Source organism: Dermacentor albipictus, chromosome 1 (assembly GCF_038994185.2).
Source record: "Dermacentor albipictus isolate Rhodes 1998 colony chromosome 1, USDA_Dalb.pri_finalv2, whole genome shotgun sequence".
Lineage (NCBI taxonomy): Eukaryota > Metazoa > Arthropoda > Arachnida > Ixodida > Ixodidae > Dermacentor > Dermacentor albipictus.
This window is the reverse complement of record NC_091821.1, coordinates 112,087,066-112,110,430: the sequence shown is the minus strand read 5'-3', so window position 1 is coordinate 112,110,430 and position 23,365 is coordinate 112,087,066. Positions and strand designations below refer to the sequence as shown.

General features: G+C 44.7%; 1 protein-coding gene across 1 annotated transcript in view; it reads left to right on the top strand.

Moving 5' to 3' along the window:
* LOC139049438 (proto-oncogene tyrosine-protein kinase receptor Ret-like) overlaps positions 1-23,365 on the top strand; it is a 379,568-nt gene that overhangs the window by 197,849 nt on the left and 158,354 nt on the right. The window contains exon 2 of the mRNA XM_070524812.1: positions 21,830-22,126. Coding sequence (XP_070380913.1) covers positions 21,830-22,126 — 297 coding nt within the window. The remainder of the gene's footprint in view (positions 1-21,829; positions 22,127-23,365) is intronic.

The following is a 23,365-nucleotide window of genomic DNA, read 5'->3' as shown; positions in this document are numbered from 1 at the left end:
AAATGCTTGGCGACGGCTTTGGGAAGCTCTTTAGCTGTGTCCGTGTGATGTCCGTTTAATCTGACGTTCATTGATTGCCCCGTTTTGCTGATATATTGTTTTTTACAGAAGGAACATTCAAGCATATAAATCACATCCGAACTTGTACAACTAAAGCTAGTTTTGACTTCGTGTGTATAACAATGTGCGGTGCTTCTAATTTTAATGTCCCCTTGAAGGTTCCTTGAAAGCATGTTGACAACATGTTGACAACATTGAAAGCATGTTGACAACATGCTTTTATTACGGGGCAATGAAGTTGGCTGACTTTCGCGCGCACTAACATGCCTTTAAGGTTTCTGTTGCGGCGATAGGTAACCCTTGGTACATCCGGGAACGCTATTCTCAGATGCTCGTTACTTGATAATATTGGTTGGTATTTTCGTAGGATGTTGTTTATATTTGGGAGTGCATAGGAATATCTTGTCATAAAGGCTGGTGGTCTGTCAGATTCTGGTATAGGCGGTTTCTTAGCTAATTCCTACTGTCTCTCCAATCTTGACGCGACATCATAAGCTACATCAAGAACAACTTGTGGATAGTTTTTTTTCTGCCAGTGTTGTTTTAAGGTCATTTAGGTGGTGCATATAATTGTTATCTTCGCTGCAGATTCTTCTTATTCGTTTCGCTTGTCCGACGAAAATTCCTTGCTTGCAGTGTTGCGGGTGATGACTGTTGTATTCTAAATATTGCTGGCTCTCCGTTGGCTTCCGGTAAAGAGTCGTTCTCAGTTTTCTGTTTTCTATGGAGACCATTGTGTGGAGGAAGTTTATTTGACTAGGAGAGTAGTGAGCAATAAATTATACACTCGGGTGAAAGTGATTGAAATGGCTAATTAAGTCGGTTAACGCGCTTGTGCCGTGTTCCCACATTACAAATATGTCATCGACGTAACGAAGATAGGTGTAGAAATAAAGGGCAGGATTTCAACAGGTCTGCGTCAAGCTGCTCCATGAAAATGCTCTCATACGTCGGAGCGAATGGTGTTCCCACGCTAGTGCCGAAAGTTTGCAGGTAGTGAATAGAATCGAATTCAAAGTAGTTGAGCGTGAGAACTAACCTAAGGAGCAACAGGTAAACTTCAGGAGCGTGCGCTTGGGAATTGATTGCGAGGGATTTCGATGCGGCTTTAATTCCTTCACTCATGGGTATGTTAGTGTAAAGGGCAGCGACATCTAAAGTGACTAGGACTTGGTTGGCACTGATGCCGTCGATAATGCGAAGGAAGGGCGGTGTGTATTGACCAAAAGATGGGAGGGTGTTGCGGATGTTTGATAGGTGGTGTTTTACGAATTTAGATAGTGACTCGGTAGGTGTGTTGTTATTAGACACAATAGGCCAACCTGGGACTTCTGCTGTAAATATTGCTTCGACGGGAACTTTATGTATTTTAGGCAGAAGATAAAAACGGCCTGCTTCTTTGTTCTTGGGCATCATGAAGCGATATTCAGATTCCGTGATTAGTTCCCTGAACAGGAGCTCCGCTATTGTGTTTCGCACAGTATTGCTATAGTCTGAAGTTGAGTTAGAATCGAGCTTTCTGTAATGTGTGTGGTTGCTCAGACACATGGAGGCCTCATTCTTGTACTTGTCTATAGGCCAGATTACGATACTGCTGCCTTTGTCTGCTGGTTTTATTGCAATATTGTTACGGAAGGATGAAACAAGAGAGAGGAACAAAAAGATCGCGAGACGGCTGGGCTGCTGCGTGTTGTTGGTGGTCAGCCATCTTAACAACTCTAACTCATGTTGTATATATATTGTAAATATAACGCTGGTATCGCATGCTGAAAGTCGAGTCATCCAATCAGAAGTGGACAAAATGCTCCGCAAAGGGGTCATCGAGCAATCAGCCAGCCCTTAGGTGATTCGCCTGTCGTCCTTGTGAAAAAGAAAGATTGTACCTGGTGTTTTTTCGTCGATTATCGCAACTTAAACAAGATCACGCGAAAAGACGTCTACCCACTATCACGCATCGATGACGCCTTGGACTGCTTGCACGGAGTTAAATACTTCTCGTCCATCGATCTTCGATCCGGCTACTGGCAGATTTCAGTTGATGAAATGGTCCACGAGGAGACTACCTTCATCACGCCGGATGACTTATATCAGTTTAAAGTCATGCCCTTTGGCCTATGCAATGCTCCTGCGACATTTGAACGTTTGATGGACTCTCTTCTGCGCGGCTACAAATGGGCCACCTGTCTTTGTTACCTTGACGGCGTTATTGTTTTTTCTCCCACGTTCGGCGGCCACCTCACCCGTATGAAGTAGTCCCCAACAGTCTTAACTGCTCCAAACGCCGGCGACATCAGCCCGAGGTTGTGCACGTGCTTCGTATGAAGCCGTACTTTCCCTCATGACCTCAACTTTGCACCGTCTGTGCACTGCCTTCGGAGGTTGGTGCATCGGGACGATGCCCTTTTTTTTTCCAATATAGGATGTGACTAATGCCACATCCTATATGGTCACCGCGGGTATGTGCCAGGGGATGAAAACGACGCTGAAGTAGCGCGCGGGTAGAAAAACAGAGACGAAAACGACGTCGCGTTGACTGCTCGGTCCTATCTTGAAAATGATCGTGACGGGGGCCGAGTCCGCCGCGCGCTGTGTTTTCGCCGCTTATAGTTCGCCTTGAAGTGAGAGGCAGCTGCTGCTGTTTCACTTCCTCACTCCAACGTTTTGACAGTCATCGAGTGAGATGTGTGCATGTTTGCTTGCCCGCGTGTGTCATCATGCTTGTTAATTCAGACAGTAGTGTACTGTACGGGCGCGCGGTACAGTCGCCACGCGCTAGAATCGAGTAAATAAGGCGATTTTTTATTTCGCGCGACTGCGGCTTCGACGTATGGTATCGACATGCATGGCAGGGCATTTTGGCTTGTGGCATGGGCTCCCGCGGCTCCAGCGGCGGCTCTGTTCCACATTGAACTCCATTAGCTCATTATTTTTGCTAGCTTTTATCACGAATATAGGTCGAGATCCTTTGGTCACGAATATAGGTCGAGAGCCAATTACGGGTAATATTTCTGAAAAAAGAAAGGTGGATCTATATCCGGATTAATATGGTATCTGGATGAACAATTGCTTTGAAGAAAATTTTGTCAGTCATTGTACCTAGTTTTTGTTGTGGAGACATCAGCAACAACACTGAAAACTCGCTCGAGGAAAAAAAAAACATAGGGCAAGACTGGCAGGCTAGCCAGCTCACTCGATGTGCGCGCTGGGGGGTGTTATAACGTATACCGACCTTGCGCAAAACAGAGCGATTACTCAGCATCTGGGGTTCCCTATGAAGTGCAGCGCTTCATTGTTGCTGGTACTTGGGGAAGGCACTCCCGCTTGGGCCAATGAAAAGCAAAACAAAAATGGTCGGTATGTGATTTCCTTGCATTGCGTTTTAAGTGGCTTTCGCTATGGAAACATATACCAGCACCTGTTCAGTTCATCTACCAACATCTGGTAGAACGTTAAGATGACTGAACCGATACTGAGCACCCGAGCTGATGCGTGGCACGATCTCGGGCGTCCTAGTCATATATATTTTCGCAAAATTCAGATTCTCATAGCTGCATCGCCTGTTTCTTTTTTTTTTAATTCTGGAGTTTTGCCTGCCAAAACAATGATTTGATTATGGGGCATGCTGTAGTGGGGGACTCCGGATTAATTTTTACCAACAGGGGATCCTTAACGTGCCCCAAATGCACTGGACCCCCACAGGCGTTTCTGCATTTCACCCCTATCGGAATGCGGTCGCCGCGGCCGGGATTTGATCCCGCGACCTCACACTTAACAGTGCAACACCACAGCCACTAAGCCACCGCGGTGGGTGCATCGCCTTTTGCAGCTTGTCCTGTCAATAATGTAACTAATGTAATATAATGTAATAATGAAATAATAATACAATAATGTTCTAATGTAACTGGTTGCCGAAAAAAAAGTAATTAAGTTACCGTGAACGTTGCCGGGTAAACAAAGTAGTCGTTAAACTACTAAATTACCAACATCGTAATTGATCAAAGTAATTAATTACCCATACTTACTTGCGTACAGATCTGACTGTGTAAGGTGAACTGCTATGTCTGACGTAAGCGTGTGCGTGACGACGGGGCCGACAATCGTATGACGCCGACGGCATGATTTTCACTTCGGCCGTACGACGCGAGCTTACACTGTAAACAATATTTCCTTAAGAAGAAGAACGTAAACTTTATTCTCATATCAATAAGATTCGAGTCCGGCGTCGTTTTTAGTGGGTCTGGGCACCCGCCGCGGACCGGTTCCGATACCTTGTCTCGAAGTGGTTTCCTCGGTTCGCTGGACGGCCCAGAGTTATGCTGTCAGGTTAGAGCTGAGCAGTGTGGTCTTCCAGCGCGAGCGGAGGCTGGCGGTGGAAGCGAAGGAGGGGTCGGAACTGCCCGACTTTTTTGTTAAGTCCCGACACTCCCATAGCATGCGATTAAGTGTGGCAACCTCGCCACACGACGTGCCTCTGTTTGTAGTGTACATGTCTGGATACATGGCGTGCATGAGTCTGCGGTTTCTCTAAGAATCGGTTTGTCATTGTCTGTAGTGTAAAAACAGGAATTTTCTGGCAGCTGCCTTGCCAGAAAATTCCTGTAAAGCTCTGTTTTCTACTTTTGTTTTTGTGTTATTTAAGAAGTTCTTTCTGTTTTACATTAACAGAAATGTTGTGTTTAAAGACAGTTATGTGTTTTATGTTACAGAAAAGTTATGTTTTCTGTTTTAAATTTTTCTTTTACTTTAATAATATTTTCCATTTTATTTCACAGAGAATGCATGTGCTAAACAATTATCGATTATGAGACACAGAAAAAGTTCTGTTTTCTGTTGATATTTTTCTGTTACTTCACTTTTTTTTCTGTTCCACTTCACAGAAACTTCATGTGTAAAGACAATTTTCTATCGTGACGAATAATAGGCGAACCAGAACTGTCGCTGAAACCGACGCTATGAAGGGGCATTCCTCTTCGTGAGGGCAGTTGCCGCCCTCACGAACGTTGGCTGCAGCCGATATTCCTTTTTCGACCACTGTTATTCATCAATTCTAGTCTCCATTTTCATGTGAACATCTGTCATGTTTGAGTTTTCTGTCGCGCGTCACATAATCACTATTAAGTAACAAATATTATGTAAATATGCAGCTGGTCTCAAGATGAAAATTAGGCTGTGTGGTCAAAGCTGAAAATATTCAACCGTAGCAAAAAAAAAAAGACAAAGGTCACACGTAGCGCTCGTGTGTCTCCGTTTTTCCTTTACTCAGTTTTCTTGCACTGCTGTTAAATATGGTCAACACTTTTTCTCTATGGGGCTGTAAGAAATAATTTGTAATTTAGGACATTGTAGAAGAAAATGACTTTCTAATTTTACATCGAAACATCACGGGACAGATAAATATGAAAACATGTGTATTAATAGAACTGCTATGCGCACTAGGTTCAGTAAACAAGCAGCATCGCTTTTCCTCCAGGTGTTATAACAGCTTAAAAGTCAATTTCCCAGGCTATAGATAAGCTTCCGCTCGCCATGGATCGCACGCATACGTAAAGAAGGAAGAACAGGAAAAAGTACACGCTCTTTCAAAGCTAGGCAAGCGAAGTAAAAAAACACGCACATCTTTGTGTATAATAGGCAGTGATGGCCAATTTAGAGAACTCCCCCGACCCACTCAGTAAATTTGTTTTCAGTTAGCTACAGCATGTATACAAGCACAAATATGCGACACACAATATCATCTTGATGGGTGAGCAGTGTGTATGAGGCATCATAGCAGGTGTGCATTATGTCACAGTGTCCAGACAGTGTGAAGTGCACATTGAAGAGATGTGCGTATTTTCAAAATGCAGATACAATCGAATGCCTTTTTTGATGTAAAGAGGAACCGTTGTGTAAAGTCAGATATTGGTTTAACCATCGTAGGTGACTGGCAAAAAAGCAAAACTGTTCTCACCTGGAAATTGTTTAACTTAATTTCGCTCTAAGGCTTATTTCTTTTTTATGAATGAATTTATAGGGTTTTACGTGCCAAACCCATAATCGCATTATGAGGCACGCCGTAGTTGAGTGCTAGGATTAATTTTTATCGCCAGGGGATCTTTAACCTGCCACTAATGCATTGGACGCGGGCGTTTTTGCTTTTCGCCTCCATCAATATGCGGCTGTCGCGGCCGGGATTCGATCCGGCGACCTCGTGCTTAGCAGCCCAACATAGTCGCTTAGCCAAGGTGGTGGGTGGGCTTTTTTTTTTCTATAAACCAAAGAACCAGATATTTCATAGAGCCACGTGTGACAAAGAGCAGGTGGCAGCGCTACCACTGTGATAAATGATGCCACAAAGGAGAGCGAGGCTACAGTTTGTTTCGTACAAAAAAAGAAAATTATTTTATTTTAAAGCAAGAAAAACTGATGGCTAAATAAGCCACATGAAAAAAAAAACAGAAACAGCGAACTTCTTGCTACAGTGCAGGAAAGCCAGCTTATATACCAAACCATAATGGTGCTGAAAAAAAGAAAACCCAAAGTGGCCTCGACCTTACGTTGGTGAAGATTTTTGCTTTAAAACTCAGTCGCGAAGACAGCTGCTTATGGAGACAACTTTTGGTGCAAGGCCGTGCTGCCTGCTTGGGCGCTGGACCTTGGTTCCTCTCTCAGGACGCCAGGCTGCGACTTAACTGAAAAACAACAGTGGTGCTTTAATATACATATGGCAGTAGCATGATTGTACATAGCTCAGTGAAGCACTTTAGCTCAAGAGCTTTTTTGGGGAAAACTGGTCAACAAAGCCCTGCCGTGTGTGCGTATCTGAGTACTTACTGTGTGGGAGGCCACTTCCAAATGATGGTCATTCCAGCCAGACGACTATTTGATTTCAGGTAACTGCAGAATATCAGTACGGGGTCAGTCAATGGTACCGTGTACACATTGAAACAAACAGCACTCACCATGGGACCCCCTACACACACACACACAACACACACGCGTACAACGCACACACACGCAACACACATACACACAACATAGACATAACTCCATGTTGGTGGTCACTGTTTGTTTCAAAAATGTAGAAACCTGTACAGAAGATTGCACTCACAAGCTTCATTTTATTATTGCCAATGTGCACTAATCTAGAGGACGTGTGAACCAGTTAATTGAGGCGTCTGTGGTTTTCTTATTTAAGTACAGTTAAGCACACAGAAGGAGACATATTCAGAATTACTATTGCTTAATTTTAAAGGAACACCAGTCAATGAAGACAAAGAAAAAAAAAAGATCCCAGGTTCGGCTCCACCGGTTCAGCTACAAGTGTTACTGCCACCCTCTCACTACCTTGGTTGTTTTGTTGGTTTTATTTTTATGCGTGTCACCTTTTCATGACACTATTAACATACCGTCTGTGCAGCTATGGTTGACACATTTCTTTAACCATGCAGCGAGTTAGAATGTGATATTAAAAGCGAATATGCACATTCTCTCACGACTTCCTATTATATAACTCTTCTAATCTTACTATTCAATTGAGGGTACATGTGGAAATTGCGGAATTGAAGCCGATCAGTGGAGAAGTGACGCAATGTAGATGATAAATGATCATGAGAAACAAATAAATAATAAATAGATGACTTGATTACTTCTTGGCCTCAATTTCGTAATTTGTATATGTGCTTCCGATAGAGTACTTATGAAGTTATTCAGTGAATCGTTTTAATTATCAACCTGAACATTGCAATCTGTCGCTCAAGTAAAGTTCACTTCTTCATGTAATCAATATCAATAGGCCGAATTGCGCTATATGGTCCATGCTCTTTCTTTTTTATTTTTGGAACAAAAACTAAAAACAAAAAAGTCGCAGTATCGCGCCCGAAAGGTGAAGCATCGATTGTGATAGCAAATTAGTAGACAGCCATACGAAGTAAGGATAGTAGTTTTTTTCGGCAGTATAAACCTGGAGGCATTCGCTTACTGGCTGAATGAACGAGCATTGTGTCAGCGCACACAAGCAGACATGAACACATCACACTCGATGAGCGCGGACACTGTGAAAACGCTGGTGTGAGCAAGCGCGACAGCAGCAACGAGCCAAGTGACGTTCGTGTGATCTATCGGTTCTACGCAAGAGCGGCGAGAACACAGCGCGCACAAAGGTATGAGTCGTCTGCAGGTTCCTCTTAGGATACGGCGCGCGCGACCGCGCAAAGTACGCACTTGATGGCGGAGTCGAAGCTGCCCCCCCCCCCCCCCCCCCCCCCGTCGTGCACTGCCTGCTTTCCTCCCTACGTGACGCGCAAGATTGAGCCGGGACCGTCAGTTCGCCTTGCGCCCGGTCGCGAAATGCGCCGTTGCTGACGGAGCATAACGCCCTCCCCTCCCATCTCCCCGCGGCCTTTCCCGCGACGGAAGACGGCGCTCTCCGCTTTCTTCCTTCGCGCGCGCCAGGTTGAGCCGCGATCGCTTCAAACCTCGGCAATATTGCAGGATATTGACGAAGTAAGTTCTAGTGGTTACGTGATGGGAAATGATTTGAGCGGATGAAAAGGCATTTTAACGATGTCCGCTTTCTAAATACTCATTGTATAATTTTTTCCATACGTTGCATAAAACTCGCCCTGTGTCTCCTCATTCTTTGTCCGAAGTTTAGAGCCCTTTACTTCCGAATAAAAGTGGCCGTCGAACCAAGAAGAGTTTCCGGAATAAAGGCTGACTTGCCATGTAGGGAAAGAACGTCTTATTGGCTCACGTCAGTGGAGGCAGTTGAGCGCATTAAGGATCGTTGCGTTGGATCCTATAATTCATAGTTGTCGCCCATTTAGGGATGCGAACGAGCCCCTAAATTTACCGCCGACATTTTGCGCTAATGGTCAATGTCTCGAATACCTGGACGCGCACTGGCTTCTATATACCGGCGCTTTGGATTCGTGAATTAAGCGATGGCAGCATCGTTAAACTGATCTCTTGGGCCCCATGAGCAAAGGTCGTCTGAATCTGTACACCTGTAGACGGAGAAGAGTGAAGGGATCCAATGACCTCTATTTTTCGTTAATTACAATGGTATCAAGAGAACAGACAATGATGCGAGAGAAGGCACAAGGAAAATTATTTACTGTGTTTATTTGAAACGTAGAGATAACGAGGAAGAATGGAAAGTGTCGCATGTGTATCCGAACCCACGATTTTCCGCACGATGCGTGCGGTGGTTTACCAATTAAGCTGCCGGTGCTTTGAGGAGAAAGTGAAAGGAAGAGGGCCACAGAGCGAGCCAAATGATGGCCGAAGAAATTCGCGCAGGACTGGTTTGTTCCATCCTCGTTATCTTCGCGCAGTTGCACATTGACCACGACGCCCTAAGCTGTCCGAGTTGAAGAACGCATCTAGAAATACGAAATTACTCGTCGCCATGGCGAAGTTGCTCAACAGCGTTCTGCTGGCGAGCATTGAAGGTCGCGTGTTTGATTTCCTGTTGCGGCAACCGGCATTCCAACTGGGAATGAAGTACACTCGTGTGCGCGGACTTTAGTTGCGCGTCATAGAAACCCAGCTGGTCTAAGTTAATCCGGAGACCCGCACAACGGTGTCTGTCTCATTGTCGGTGAGTTGCTTTGGGACGTCAAACCCTACGATTATTCGAAAGTAAAATGTGTAATGAAACAATTTCTTTATTACATTATGCCTGCTGCAGTACTACCACTTTTATCTACCGTGAGCTGTGGCTCGGTAAAGCCAGGAAGGACACACGAACGGCGGCATATACGGGTGGCGACGCCGCCCTAAAGCTCCCCCACCAGCTTGCGTGATGAATTTTTGACAGTCTCTACACGAGCGAGACTAAATTGCATTTTAACAGACTCAAAAGTTGAGACTAGCAAATTCCGCGAACTTTTCCCGTGACGAAACGACGCAAATACGAGATTACGTTTTAAAATCCTTAACGTCACACAGGCATGTCTGTGCTCAGATTGGGGCGCAACATTACAGAAAGAGCAGTTTCGCCATTCTTTTTTTCTCTCCACTGCTGAATAACATCTTGTTGCCAAATGACTGAAAAAAAAAATTATTGATTTAGTTTTGCACCCGATAACGTCCCTTTGACGCGTGCAGATACAACATGTACTGCGAAGACGGCAGGGCGTCCCACGTGGCGCTCAAAAAGGAACATTGCGCCCTAAGTGGAGCTCTGCGTTTTCAATCTCGCTGCGCTCTTACCTGCGCTTAAAATCAAATTTAATTATTCACTTTAAACTACAAGAATCCCGGCACCTGATGCAATGGCCAAATGAGTAGAGCTTACTCGAGGGATGAAGCAGGGAGAGTTCCCGTTGTCATTCCCGCGGGCCTTTAAGCGCATACCCGCTCAAATTCTTGTCGCGCAGGGCTCGTCACCTACGAGTGGAAGAAGCGTGCGGGATTGCTCGCTTCAGTTAATCGCAGCGGCAGCGAACGCTGAGGGAGTTCCTGAAATATGAGCGCCGACGGCACCTAGATTGAGTGCTGACCAAGAAATTTGCGCACGCGGCATTTCGTTTGTTCTGCGAGTGCCCCGCGGAGAAACAAAGTGGGCTTGAGAGCCTTTCTGAACTCTTTGTGGGCCGCTAATCTTTATGGAAACTATGGGGGTGAACATAGGATAATATCGCAGAAATTTGAAGCTGAGGAGCGTACATTTAGGAGTGGAACAAAAATTGATAGGTGTAACGTTCAGATATATATAAAAGACCGAGGAGTACATTCCCTATTAGCCCCGTGAACGAACTACAGGGGCGCTGCGAGCGCCGCTCGCGTGACGTCAGGGCAAGGACTCGCGCCTGTCGTCTGCTACAGTTCGGGCGGTGTCCGGGCGCTTTCGGCGGTGTTTTCGTTTGCGCGCCCTCGTTCTCTTTGCTTGTATACTTACGGCGGTCGTCTCAAATATATTTTTACGACTTCTTCATTTGCGAAAATTTATTCAAAGAGCTTATTTCTTAGACGACAATGCAGCTCTCGAAGGCAACGCTACAGTGCCAGCCGAAGGAGCGCAGACCAGCCCATTGCGGGTTTTTCAATCGACAACCACAAAAATATCGAAAATATCAATCCAGTTATGCCATACCTGCCGCGGTGCAACAAGTATATAACAGACGCTGGCTATATATAACTTCTACAACAGTTACAATCCGCTAAAACTGGTTTGCTCACGACGAGTAGTTCATGGTGTAATATAAAATTTTTGCGTCTCTTCACAGAAACGCTCGGCGGTAACACGAGGACTTAACTAATACTGCAGTTAGGTTCTACAAGTACAACTTGCTTCTTTGACTGCTTCTTAAAGATAGGCGATTTTTCACGTGTTTATGTTAAGCGGCGGCAATTTGAAGTAAATCTAATGAAGGCTTACGTCTATTTACAGAATACAAAATGGAATGTACCAATATATATTCCCTTTTCTGTGCTACACGTTCAACTCACTTGAGAAATTTACTGGTGCTTGTTGCTTGAGGAATATACATGACGAATTTGTTTGGCGAACTGACACAGGCTGCTCGGCCTAAATTTTTTAGTGAAATATGCCTGTTGGACCGCATGCTGCAGCCAGAAAGAAGTCGAAGCGTCAATCATTAGTAGTATGGGACATATTGAAGATATAATTCCCCTGTGGAGAGTCAAAAATCAAGTGAATATCAAGTCTTGTGGTGTTTTCTTTATGAATGTTTGCGATTGGATTGGAGCAAACTTTATTTTGCCTGCAGTTGGGCGAGGTTCTCTTTTATGTACCGACGAAGCGAATGATTCTCCGTTTGCACAATTAAACAACGCCGTATCGAGACATGGCGAGACAGAAAGTGCCTGAATTTTGCTTTTCTGGGCAATCTAAGCTGCGCAGTAGTAGCTCGAGAATATTTTAGCCATTCCAATTGGAGCTGTAAAAAAATGCTTTATGGTTTCAATTCGAAATTGTAGTGAACTGATGGGTTTCACGAACAAAGCATGCCTCGCCATACCGACAGTCGGTTGCTACCGTTGCGTGATAGGTGTGCCATATTGTCGATAAAGGCTACTGAGGGCCACTATGAAACATTTCATCGATTGCAATTGATTGGCTCTCGATCTTAACAACGAAACTTTTCTCTCAGGTGATTGCTACTATGGTACTTGTGGATTAACTATGTAAATACTCTACATGACGCGCCGTCATGTTAGCAGCCATGAGCGATTCGTTTTTTGGAAGCCTGTTTCGGAGAGGGGTGAAACTAGCAGCAAACTTTTTCATAAAAAATGGGCGTCTAACTCTTTCTTTCACGTAATAATAAATGGGCCATATTTGGCTAGAACAACTCACCAGAGTTATAAGAATCATGATGACAGCTTCGCTGGGCAATGTCTCTCTAACACGGATAACATGCTGACGCCAATTAACAAGATTTTTCTTTCATGTAAAATGCAATGTCTCTCATAGCTTAATTCTAAGGGAATGTTAAGTGTTTAGCCAAGCATCGTACACAACTTGGCGCATTGAATTTGTAGACATTCTTTTTACGCAAAATTTATGGACAGACACGGCGCATATATGCATTGTAACACCAGTAGCCCCGTTCAACGCTACATAGCTTGCGATATCCAAGCCCCAAATTTTATTGACTCACATGCTTTAGGAGAAGGAACTGTGGTTCAGGTATGGCAGCAGAAAGAAGCCGACATATCATTCAATAAGTGCGGCTCGAGCCACCCATACCCCAAGCATACACGAAGGGAACGAGCGCGCGCGGCCGCCGAGTGAGACGGAGCGAGCGGCGTCCTGGCCGTGACGTCACACGCGAGAGGGCGCCACTCCTAATTCTCGTCGCTAATAGAGAGCTAACGCGGGATATATTATTGTAGTTGACATTAGGTAGAAATGGATACGGCAAGGTCTTACGGTGTGTAGTGCACATAACAACTGGTCTATTAAAGCAACGGAATAGGCACCACGAAAAGGAAAATGCAGTCGAATAAGGCAGGTGATTGGATGAACCGAACGATGGGATTTTAAAATTTGCAAGTATCTCATGGGTTCATTTGACGCACGGTGGGAGTAATCGAACGTCTCTAAGAGTTTGGCCTCCTTCGAGCAGGAAATTTAAGACGGATGGCGATGATGATGATCTTTTATTGGGCCTTGGGTGCTATAACGTAAACCTATTCCAAACTTTTCTATTCCATTTCTGCAATCAGCCCTCCGCTATTGGTCAAGAACTTTTTTAGACCACCCTCACTTTACCTGTCTGTCACGCGACCTCACGAAAACCGCGATAGCTTCCAATCACATATGACATGCACACTGATTATGCATGATTTGACCGAACAAAAGAAATATAGTTATTTCTGATTCGACGCCTTTTCGCCGTTAGCCCTCTGAAATTGGTCAAAAGTTTTCGGGCTACACCCATTCACCTGGCTGTTGCGCGACGTCACGAAACAGCAAGAACTCAACGCGTCAAAGTGACGTGTACGCGTTAAAGATGCATTAATATGCCGAACAAAACTTAATTTTCTTTTGAATAGCCGCAGGCTGCCCCGTTCCGAAAGGAATAAAGGATGGCTGCCGCCGATTGCTCAGGCACTGGCTATCTCGCACCTGCTGGAGATCATGGGTTTATTTGCGTACAATAAAACTTTTTGCGCGGCCCTGGAACGTTTTCGAGCACTTCGGCACGTTTACGACCTCGCTCTGCCAACTCTTCTTTGACAAGGATCCGCCTTAGCTGCAACTTTATTCTTCCGTTGCATGCCGCCGCGATTTTCGACAAGCCACCGCAAACTAAGTAAGAGAAAGCGGACCAATCGCAGACGCCGGTACCACCCTCTTCATCGGGTTATCGAGTTTCAGTGCACTAGCTCGACCCCATCGAATCCATCTCCACTTGAGCGTGCTCTTCGCCTCTTGTCAGCCAACTAGATAAGACAAGCCACTCAGTGTAGGCAATGTTATTCGTTCTTGAAGCAAACAAAAGTGACCTCCTATAAACGAGGAGGGCATTTCATTGGTCTTTTCAGACAACCCTGCGGGTAACCGGCCGGTGCTTGCGTCGGCGCTTACGCAAATTTGACGTCAGGAGATTGGAATAAAAATACATTGAAATAGTTTTACGTTATACGGCCCCTTGATGCATACACGGTGAAAGTCGGGAAATCTTGCTTCAGTCGGCCTAAGGAGCAGCGTGATATTGCCGTATATCTTTTCGGGATATCGTATTAACCGGTTATCGTGAAAAGAGTGGCGAACATTTTCACCTCCACCTGCGCCAGAAATAATGAAAAAAGTGCTGCACGCCACTGCCAAAATTAATTAATTATGAAAGATCGTCATTATTGAAGGTCTTCGTCCAGCTCAAATGTAAAAGCATCGACCGAATGCTCGACCTTCCGTGATATCCTAAAGAAAGAACTGCGGACATTCATTAAGGCTAAAGAAAAGTATTCCTGATATATTTTGTGAGAAACAAATGTTATTATCTCTGCCTTAGCGCCATTCGAATTTTACTCTTAGAATAAAACATGATGTAAAGGAAAAGAAATTGCAAAAATAAAATTTAATCCAATGAAAGCGCAAATTTTTGTCTCAACACTTTAGATTGCGCTTTACTGTGAGCTCGTCTATCTGGGCCCCGACTTTATCTTCAGTTTACTTACAATGATGCCAAAAGGGCCAATAAGGGCATTTTTGAGGGGCTCTTTTTCTTTAAAATATTTAGATTTATTCGTGTAGTTGTTTTATTAGCTATTCCTGGCAGCCTTGTGTCCACATAATCGATTAAAATATTTTGGCATTCAAAAACAGCACAATATTTGAGATAAATGATCCCAAACTTGCAAAAATGAACATAACAAATTGAATTTACACCACCGTTTTCAGCTGTAAATACCACATTGAGGTGGTTCATCTAAAGATTGCGTCTTTCTCAAAAGGACACACCACTACTTGGTACAGAAAGTGAAATCGGAGTACTTTTTCTTCTAGGCGAGAAAAACATTCTTGAAGTTTGGTCCTTCCTCCAAACGGCGCCGACGTCCAGCAGTGCACTTCCCTTGCATTACTCGCCTCGGGGTGGCGAGAAAATTTGTAGAGCGTTTTTGTCAAGAAATTATTCGTTAAATTGTAGTAAAATGCTGTATAATTGATCGACGTTCTCTTGAAGTAGACAACAAAATATAGTATATTGAAATGAGTGGCATGTGGATGTGTGTGTGTGAGAGAGAGAGAGAGAAGGAGAGGGGGAGAGGGAGTGAGAGAGAGAGAGAGTTGGGGCTTCAAAGTGAGAGAGAACGCCTGCTACTACAGAGAACGAATAGGATGGATGGGCATTATTCGTGCCAGTCATTAAACTCCGTTCTGCCCAGGAAGGGCTCTTAGTGTCAGTGTTAGCCAGCCACACGGTGGCCTGCGGTACTCGATCTTCGTCCACCTTGAACGCTTCCATCATTTCACTTGACGCGCACGTTCCCAACTGTCACGCGTATTACCCGAGCGTTCGGGAAATACGCGTGATATATATATATATATATATATATATATATTGCAAACTACTATTTAACAGACAGGGGGGCCCGAAAAATGTTGTGAATGTGCATTTATCTCCTGCAACTCTATAAAGTCTCAACATGATACAGGGACAAAAGGAAATGAGTGCCTCGCAGTGGTCCCAGATCACACCCAGTAGCAGCAGTACAGCGCACATAAAAAATGCACATTTGCTACACATAATTTGAATAATTCACCAAAGAACTGTAGTTGCTGTTTAAGTCTGCAGCATAATTGTATCGCTAGTTTAAGTAATAGTATTGTCGAGGTTATACCCAATGACGTGCAATCAACATAAGATACTTGCAATATTCACACATCGCCATCTCGGCTCTGCGACAGTGGATGTCCAGCGAGGGGGGGTGGGGGGGTATGCAATGCTTTATTGCTTTACAACGCCCCCCCCCCCCTCCCACTCGATTTCCGCTAGATTTGACATCTGTTGAGTTCACAGTACTGCCAGGGCGACGGGATAAATTCTTCGTTCGCAAAACACATTCATAAAGCTTGCGATAGCTCACATGTGTAATTTACTACAAATGTCATAATTAGTCCCCTGTCTTCGAAGTTTACTTACATATTGCCCATAACGCGCCCTTTGTTTTCGCCAAATATAAGAAAAATGTCTTCTTTAACTCACCGAGGACATCGCTGAAGCAAAGACGGAACGTGTTATGAAGTCTGAATATAGGGAAAGAAAAGCGACGGCTCATTAATTACTTGCAACGCTTCTAAACAGACCAGATACGTAAAAATTTTGTCGCACACTGCAGTTACCATGTCCGCCATCCCCTTTTTACAAAATAGAAACCTGTTGTAACCTATAGCTATGTCGGGACACTGGGAAGCATAGCTGATAGCGGCCATATCGCACGCTCTAACACTCGAATAAGAATTTTTTTTACAAAATCTGTGTTTGATCCAACCGCATTTAACTTCGCACAAAGAGCTTCCATAGTGTACCACCAATTTTCGTTAAATTTGGTCTTCGCGGCTTTTATAGTTCTGCCAGGGCACTGGGCTCAATTCTGCCCCGCTTGTTAGACACGCTCAAACGCTCTGGAGTGCTAGCATATGTAATTGGTTGCGAAAGCCCCAATTACCCATCTATTTTTAACTTCACCTCCGCATCACCCATTAACTTGTCCTTACAGTCACCAAACATAACGAAGCTGCCTCCATTAGTTAGCGTGCAGCCGGAAGTACAGCATTAGCGTGCAGCCGGAAGTACGAGTGCGCGCTTTCAAAAGTGGTGTGGGGGGGGGGGGGGGGGGAAATGACATAGATTGCTCCCCTCCTTTTGACAGTGGGGGGGGGGAGGGCAATTGCCCCCCTTGCCCTCCCGGTATATACGCCTATGAGTTTATACTTTGGTGACTAACTCTAGGTGATCTTTCTTTATCATCTTCCAAATTCGCCTTTACTGATCCTTTATTTTTACGGGGATGTGACAAGAGTGCCATTATTAGTGTAGCATATCGGATTCTTTACTGTATAAAGCTCTTAGCATGTGTATGTAAATGACCGTAGCGTTGTGTGGTACATCAGGAAAAGCGTTGCTTTTGATGCGGGTTTACATTTTAAGAAATAAATAAATAAAAAGGAATGGCCACTCAGCACTTATGTCTTATTTGTGCTTACCTTGTCGATTTCTTAGTGACCCAGCTTATTATTTTTTTCGTCATAGTTCTTTCAAGTGGACTGGGATGATAGATAAATGTGCTCCTTCACATGCAGGCTTTTACGCAGGAGCTGTTTCTTTTTTTTTATCTCGCTTAAAGAAGACCTTTCAGCGTCAGTTTCTCGGATATTCTGGTCGTAGTTGTTTCGGCTTTTATGAACCATGTTATTTTAAGGTTAGGCATTCAGCGGATGCAAAGGTTGGAACAAAAACGATTTTTGCGGAAACGTAATACGCCATGGCGGCGCTTTGCTGTTGAGTCTTAATTCAAGAAAGTTCGTTGCCCTGCAATGTTTTGGAAGTGCAGGCTACCTGATCTCTCCCGGCTTCCAGAAAAGCTAGTTTGAATAACAGCTCCGCACATTTCATGCCCTCCCGGACGACCAACGATGGCATGAAAGGCAAACTCCCCTGTATAGCTGTTTCACTGCAGCATTTCTCTTCCAAAGTGCCAGTCTAGTAACGTTGCCGCGATCGTCGCCTTCCCTGGCGGGCTTTCACTCGCACCTACAGCATGCGACGCGTGACGACGGTGTTATCGCCCAGGGACATGCTTGGACTTTATACAGAACATCGCGGCGATAGAGACGCTGATGGCGATCGCAAAAATGCGCCTGGAGTGTCCATATAATTGCTATCGCAATAAAGGAAGGCGAACAACAATAAAGGAAGGCAATAACAAACAACAGTATTTCTTCTGCATAAACCCGAAGCTGGCGCTTACCTGCAATTGAAATATAATACTGAAAGCGAAGTTTGCTTCCGCGTAACGCAGGCTAGGTGCGGTCAGAACATGTAGCAGTCGACAAGAAGACAGGCATGACGGGCTCCCCGGCGTCACGGCGTCTGCGCGACGTGTGGCCACGCTGGGTGCATACGCGTTCCACAGAGTGCGTAGACATGCTCCCGTCTTCACTCTTTGAATTGAGGAGCCCATAGAGTCTACCGCAAGATCTCTTTCTGTATGGGTGCCTGTGCTACCAGCGCGTTTTCTGTACCACCTCTGCTATCAGCGCTGAAAACACCACGCAAGAGCACAGGGCATGAAATACAAAAGGATATTCATCGTTAGCCCCTAGTAATCCGAACTCCCGTGGGCTGTCTGTTCTACGTCTCGTCTACAGTAACGTTGAACAGCACAAACGAAAAACAAAAACGGGATTTACTTCAGCACCAGATATTCGCAGCATTTACTATATACAGCGCCGACACCACCCTTCGAGTGCACGCACTGTACGTACATCGCAAACAAATCACACCTCAGCTATTTTTGTAACAATGTCAAACTTAATGGCGCAAGGTAAAACATAATTCTGGTAATTTAAAGCGGTGGACACATTGCGTTAACTGTATAGTATTAGTTATGAGAAACAATGACACATGCCGCATTTTTACTTTTTACTAAACGTGTTGGTGCAGTTCAATTCATGCAAATTTTGACCATTTCTTTCTTATTTTTGCTGTCCACCATTCGTACATTTAGTTCATCTTTGTCAAAGCCAGAAAGCGAGGCTAGCAGACGACATGCGGGCAATCCTTTGTGGCCACGAGAGGGATGACAGCATATCTTCGCAGCTCGGATGCTAGCACTTTCTGCGATGTGCTTTTAAAATGCGCAGGCAGTACACCAAGCCACGCAGTCTAGTATTCTCGCTAACTATATTCAATATAAAACGACGTAGTCAGTGGCCAGGCAAAATCATTTCCCGAAGGTAACGTACTAAAACTCTCGAACCGCAGCTAACGAAGCAACAAAATCAATACTGGATACCATGTGCCCTCATATGCAGCGGGTTCATATGCCAGCATCAAAGCAAATAAAATATTACACTACAGAAAAAAAAGACTCGCACTTTGCGGTCACTTCAATAAGCTAAACACTTGATCGTATCTAAGAGCTAACGTCGCTGAGTGAGCTTTGTTGAAAGCTCACGCATGCTTTTTTTTCTCTCGCAGCCACAGGGAAAACAAGTACATTCGGAAAGGCAAGAATAGACAATAATACATTTGTCAAGCCTACCGGCTAGCCCTTACGTGTGCTATAACAAAAAAACTAATGCTAAATTTAATACCCAAATCCAACGTTACCTCACAAAGCCTAACGTACGCTGAAATGTCGAAACACATAGTTGCTATATTTTGCCACTGTCTGCCTGAATATTCTTTGCGGGATGCATTGTAGTCTTGTTCTATGTCATGAATACGCGGGAAATATTGGGCAAAAGAATACGTCGTGCATTATTTGTAACCTACTTGAAAAGGAAACCGCTCACCTCTTACGATTTTCGAAAGAAGAAACGGTGCAGTGCCGACGTACGTTGACTGGAAGCGCAGCCATCTTGATTATGGTACGGGGCATCAAAGCAGCACCGCAAACAGCGCGTCGCGCGTGGTATATGCAAAAAACGTCGTGTATGACAATAAAAAACTATAAAATTTTATTTTAGAGTTTTTTTATGCAGTTACAATAACTTTGAACAGTTATATTTTAATTTTGACTCGATTTATAGGCTGGAAGTCAGGAACAGAAAATTTCTGTTTTTTTTTAACAGGTTTCTGTCATAGAGGATTCACAGAAAATTTCTTCTGTGTTATAGAATATTTCTGTAAGTTTTCTTTCAATTAACAGGTTTTTTTCACAGTGTACGACGTGCGGATTGTTGGGTTGTACATAGGTAGAGGACGAGCGTAAGCAAGAGAAACATGAATTGTGACATCATCGGTAGCTACATGTTATAGAACCGTACGTACCTATGACTATGCCATCTGCATGGTGTATGTTACAACGACGATGACATTTGCATTCCGGCGATAAAACGTTAAAACATGCTCGATCTGGGCTGATGGTAAAGGCGGAACCACGTCGTACAGTTTCTACATAGCGTTAGCTGCTACGAAGAGGGTACTTGGGAATGTGAGCCGATCCCACAGATGTGCAGTCTTGCGTATCGAAGCGCGAGCTGTCACGAGGAAAAAAACCCGAGAAAGTGGCACGTTACACACTACATCACTAGGTGGTGGAGATATAAAATGCGACGGGGGCTCCTTCTACTTCGTATGGTTTCGAGCGCGGCTTAGCTCTGTAATAGTTTAGAAATTTGGAACCTTTCAACCGTAAAATTTCTGCATCGTGACGAATTGACGCCAGGTGCAAACGGGCGCGCTCATTTAATTTTACAAATTGCTTTAAGCATGTTAGGGCAACATTTTATCAAGTAGAAACACACTGCAGTCTGTCGCCTTACACTGTGTACAATCACTATGCACTGCCCAAGACCTGCATTTCACGTTTACTATGTTTCATATTTATTCAATGTCATTGCGACCTATAAGAACCGATGATTCGGTTCCTCAATCTTAAGCTTCTGGCCCTTAGTGACTTGAGTGAGCATTATCATGTGCACAAAGATGGACTCAGCAATGTAAAACTTTGATGGGAAAACATGTTTTTCAGGAGTACTAAAAATAAACGAAAAGAAAGGTAACTCCAGGTATAATATAGGGACCGGGTCCTTCCGTTTTCTGATAGCTGCTTAACGATTGAGTGCCCTCCGTGGTAGCTAGTGGCTATGCCTGATATAACCATGCTTGACATAACAAAAATGACATGAGTGCAAGGATAATAAAATGCACTGCAAAGATAGAACTTACTCAAGGATTCCTGACAGAACAAAAAAAAAATATACTGAAGAAAGCCTGAAACAAAGACATATTATACTGTAAAACATACTCAGAAAAAGTATCGGTAGCGAAAAAAAAAAACAAGACGCACAGTAAAGCAGTTGGATAATGAAAAAGGCTGTAAGGCTATCTTTGAATTTTGCAGGATTTCTCGAATTGGCAACAGACTCGGGAAGTTCCAATATTCAATATTGTTTGGCAGAAAGGATTAGTTAAATCATTTGGTAGGTCCACGAATTCGCTGTAAACTACGGGAATTGAAAATATGGCTGGAAATCTGATTAGGAGGAAGCAGGAGAGCGCCATGAATATCCAGAAAATTATAGTATATGTGGTGGAAAAAAGAAAGACTATTGATCCTGCGGCGCATTGACAAAGATGGAAGACCAAGAGAAGACCGTTTTTATCCCTTTGTCGATGCATGAAATCAATATAAATATGCAATCATGATGTCATTCTTTGTCGTTTGGTTCTTTGGCAAAATATGTCAGACTGTTACGAAAATAGGTTGTCAGCACATAGTAATGAACCATTACCGGCAGTCATGTAAGCTGCTAGGATGTCACGGCAAGAAAGGTAACTCAGCATTCCGCGGGAGAAGTGTCCTCGATGTATGTAGAATTTATACCGAGTTTCCAAATTACCTTTTCAAGTTTTTCTCATGTCTCGTCAATTTGAGTCTATGCATGCTTCCCGGTGATCGATCCATGTTTGTTTTCGTGTCTGTTTGTGTATCTGCGCCCATGTGCATGCTTATTTTTTTCTTTTCTTTGTGCATGCGCTCCTGTTGCGTACTGATTCCATACGTACGCAATGTTGCGCATGTGATGCTTGTTCTATGTTTGTGAATCTCACACTCCTTCTTGCGCCCCACCCTGCAGCCTACCGGGTCGAGTGGCCCCGCAAGGTTCCAGTGACTAGGGTTGAGCTACCACCCGACTTCCCTGCGGGCTGGCCCTTTTACACGTTGCGCGCTGTCGTCGTGCCTCTGACGCTGCTCGCGGGAGGGTTGGAGGCCACCCCGGTGCTGGCTGGAGCTCTACCATCTCTTCGCTACAGCCTCGTGTCCGCTAAGCCCCAGATTGGACCCAGGCCACACCAATCACACCAGTCAGCACCCTTCGCTGTTAATGCCGTCACCGGGGCCGTCACGTTGACTGACGCCTTGCGTCCTAACGGTAAGTAATAGAACGAAACTTGTGACCCAGATTCACAAAACTGTTGGTGTATCGAATAATCATTCGGAAGGAGAGGCGACAGGCACGGAGAGTTGTTACAAAGTTATTTCTCTATATATGTTAAAACCACAACAAGGATCAGAGCCTGTATTCACAGAGCAGCTTGCACGTTACAACGTTTCGTAGAAACAATTGCCCGTCAGTCGTGATACCTAAGGCAGTATGAGAAAAGGCAGACGAATTAATGGGAACCAGCTCTCAAGAACGAAAATCACTGAATTCAAATACTGCACACAAGATGAGGCGTAGCAGTGCGGAAAAGTGTGATAAAAAAAAAACTCAGCGCCCTTCCACTCTGTGAAGAAGGATGACCAGCGAAGCTATGTATGTGGGCCCTTTAATGGCGAACTCCACCTCCGCGCGGGTCGGCCCGGCATTGCGCTATCTTCGGGATGAGCCCACGTGGGGAGAGTACTTAACGCCTGCGTCACTTCCGCCGCGGGTCCGCTCGGCATTGCACTATCATCGGGATTTTATTCTACATGTGGACACGATGGTGGGGAAAGTAGCCCTTCACAGCTTCGTTGTAAAAGACAGAACGAAATAAAAATGCTGCAGTTTTGCCCGATAGGCGAAGTATCAGTTGCGATAGCAAACTACTAGACAGTTAGACGAAGTAACGATAGTACCTTTATCGGCTTTATAAACTTGAAAACATTCACTTACTAGCTAAACTAACAAGCATGGCGTCACGCGCGCACAGGCAAGCATGAGCATACTCGATGAACGCGGACACTCGCTGTCGAAACGCTGGAGTGCGGAATAGCGGCAGCAGAAGCGAGCGAATTGCCCTTCATGCTGTCTCGCTTCAACGCGACTATGTACCCACCGCAGATCGCTTTCAAAATAGCGCCCGCGCACCTGCGCGCAGCTGCGCTCAGCCGCGCCGCCGGAGTAGAGCTCCCCCCAGCCGCCATATCACGATGGAAGCTATGGAAGACGGCTCGCGGGATCGAATTCCGGCCACGGCTGCCGCATTTCGATGGGGGCGAAATGCGAAAACACCCGCGTACTTCGATTTAGGTGCAGGTTAAATAACGCCGGGTGGTCAAAATTTCCGGAGTCCCCCACTACGGCGTGCCTTAGAATCAGAAAGTGGTTTTGGCACGTAAAACCCCATAATTTAAAGATGGAAGACGGCGCATTTCCTCCCGCATTTTTCCCTGCCTTGCGCGCGCG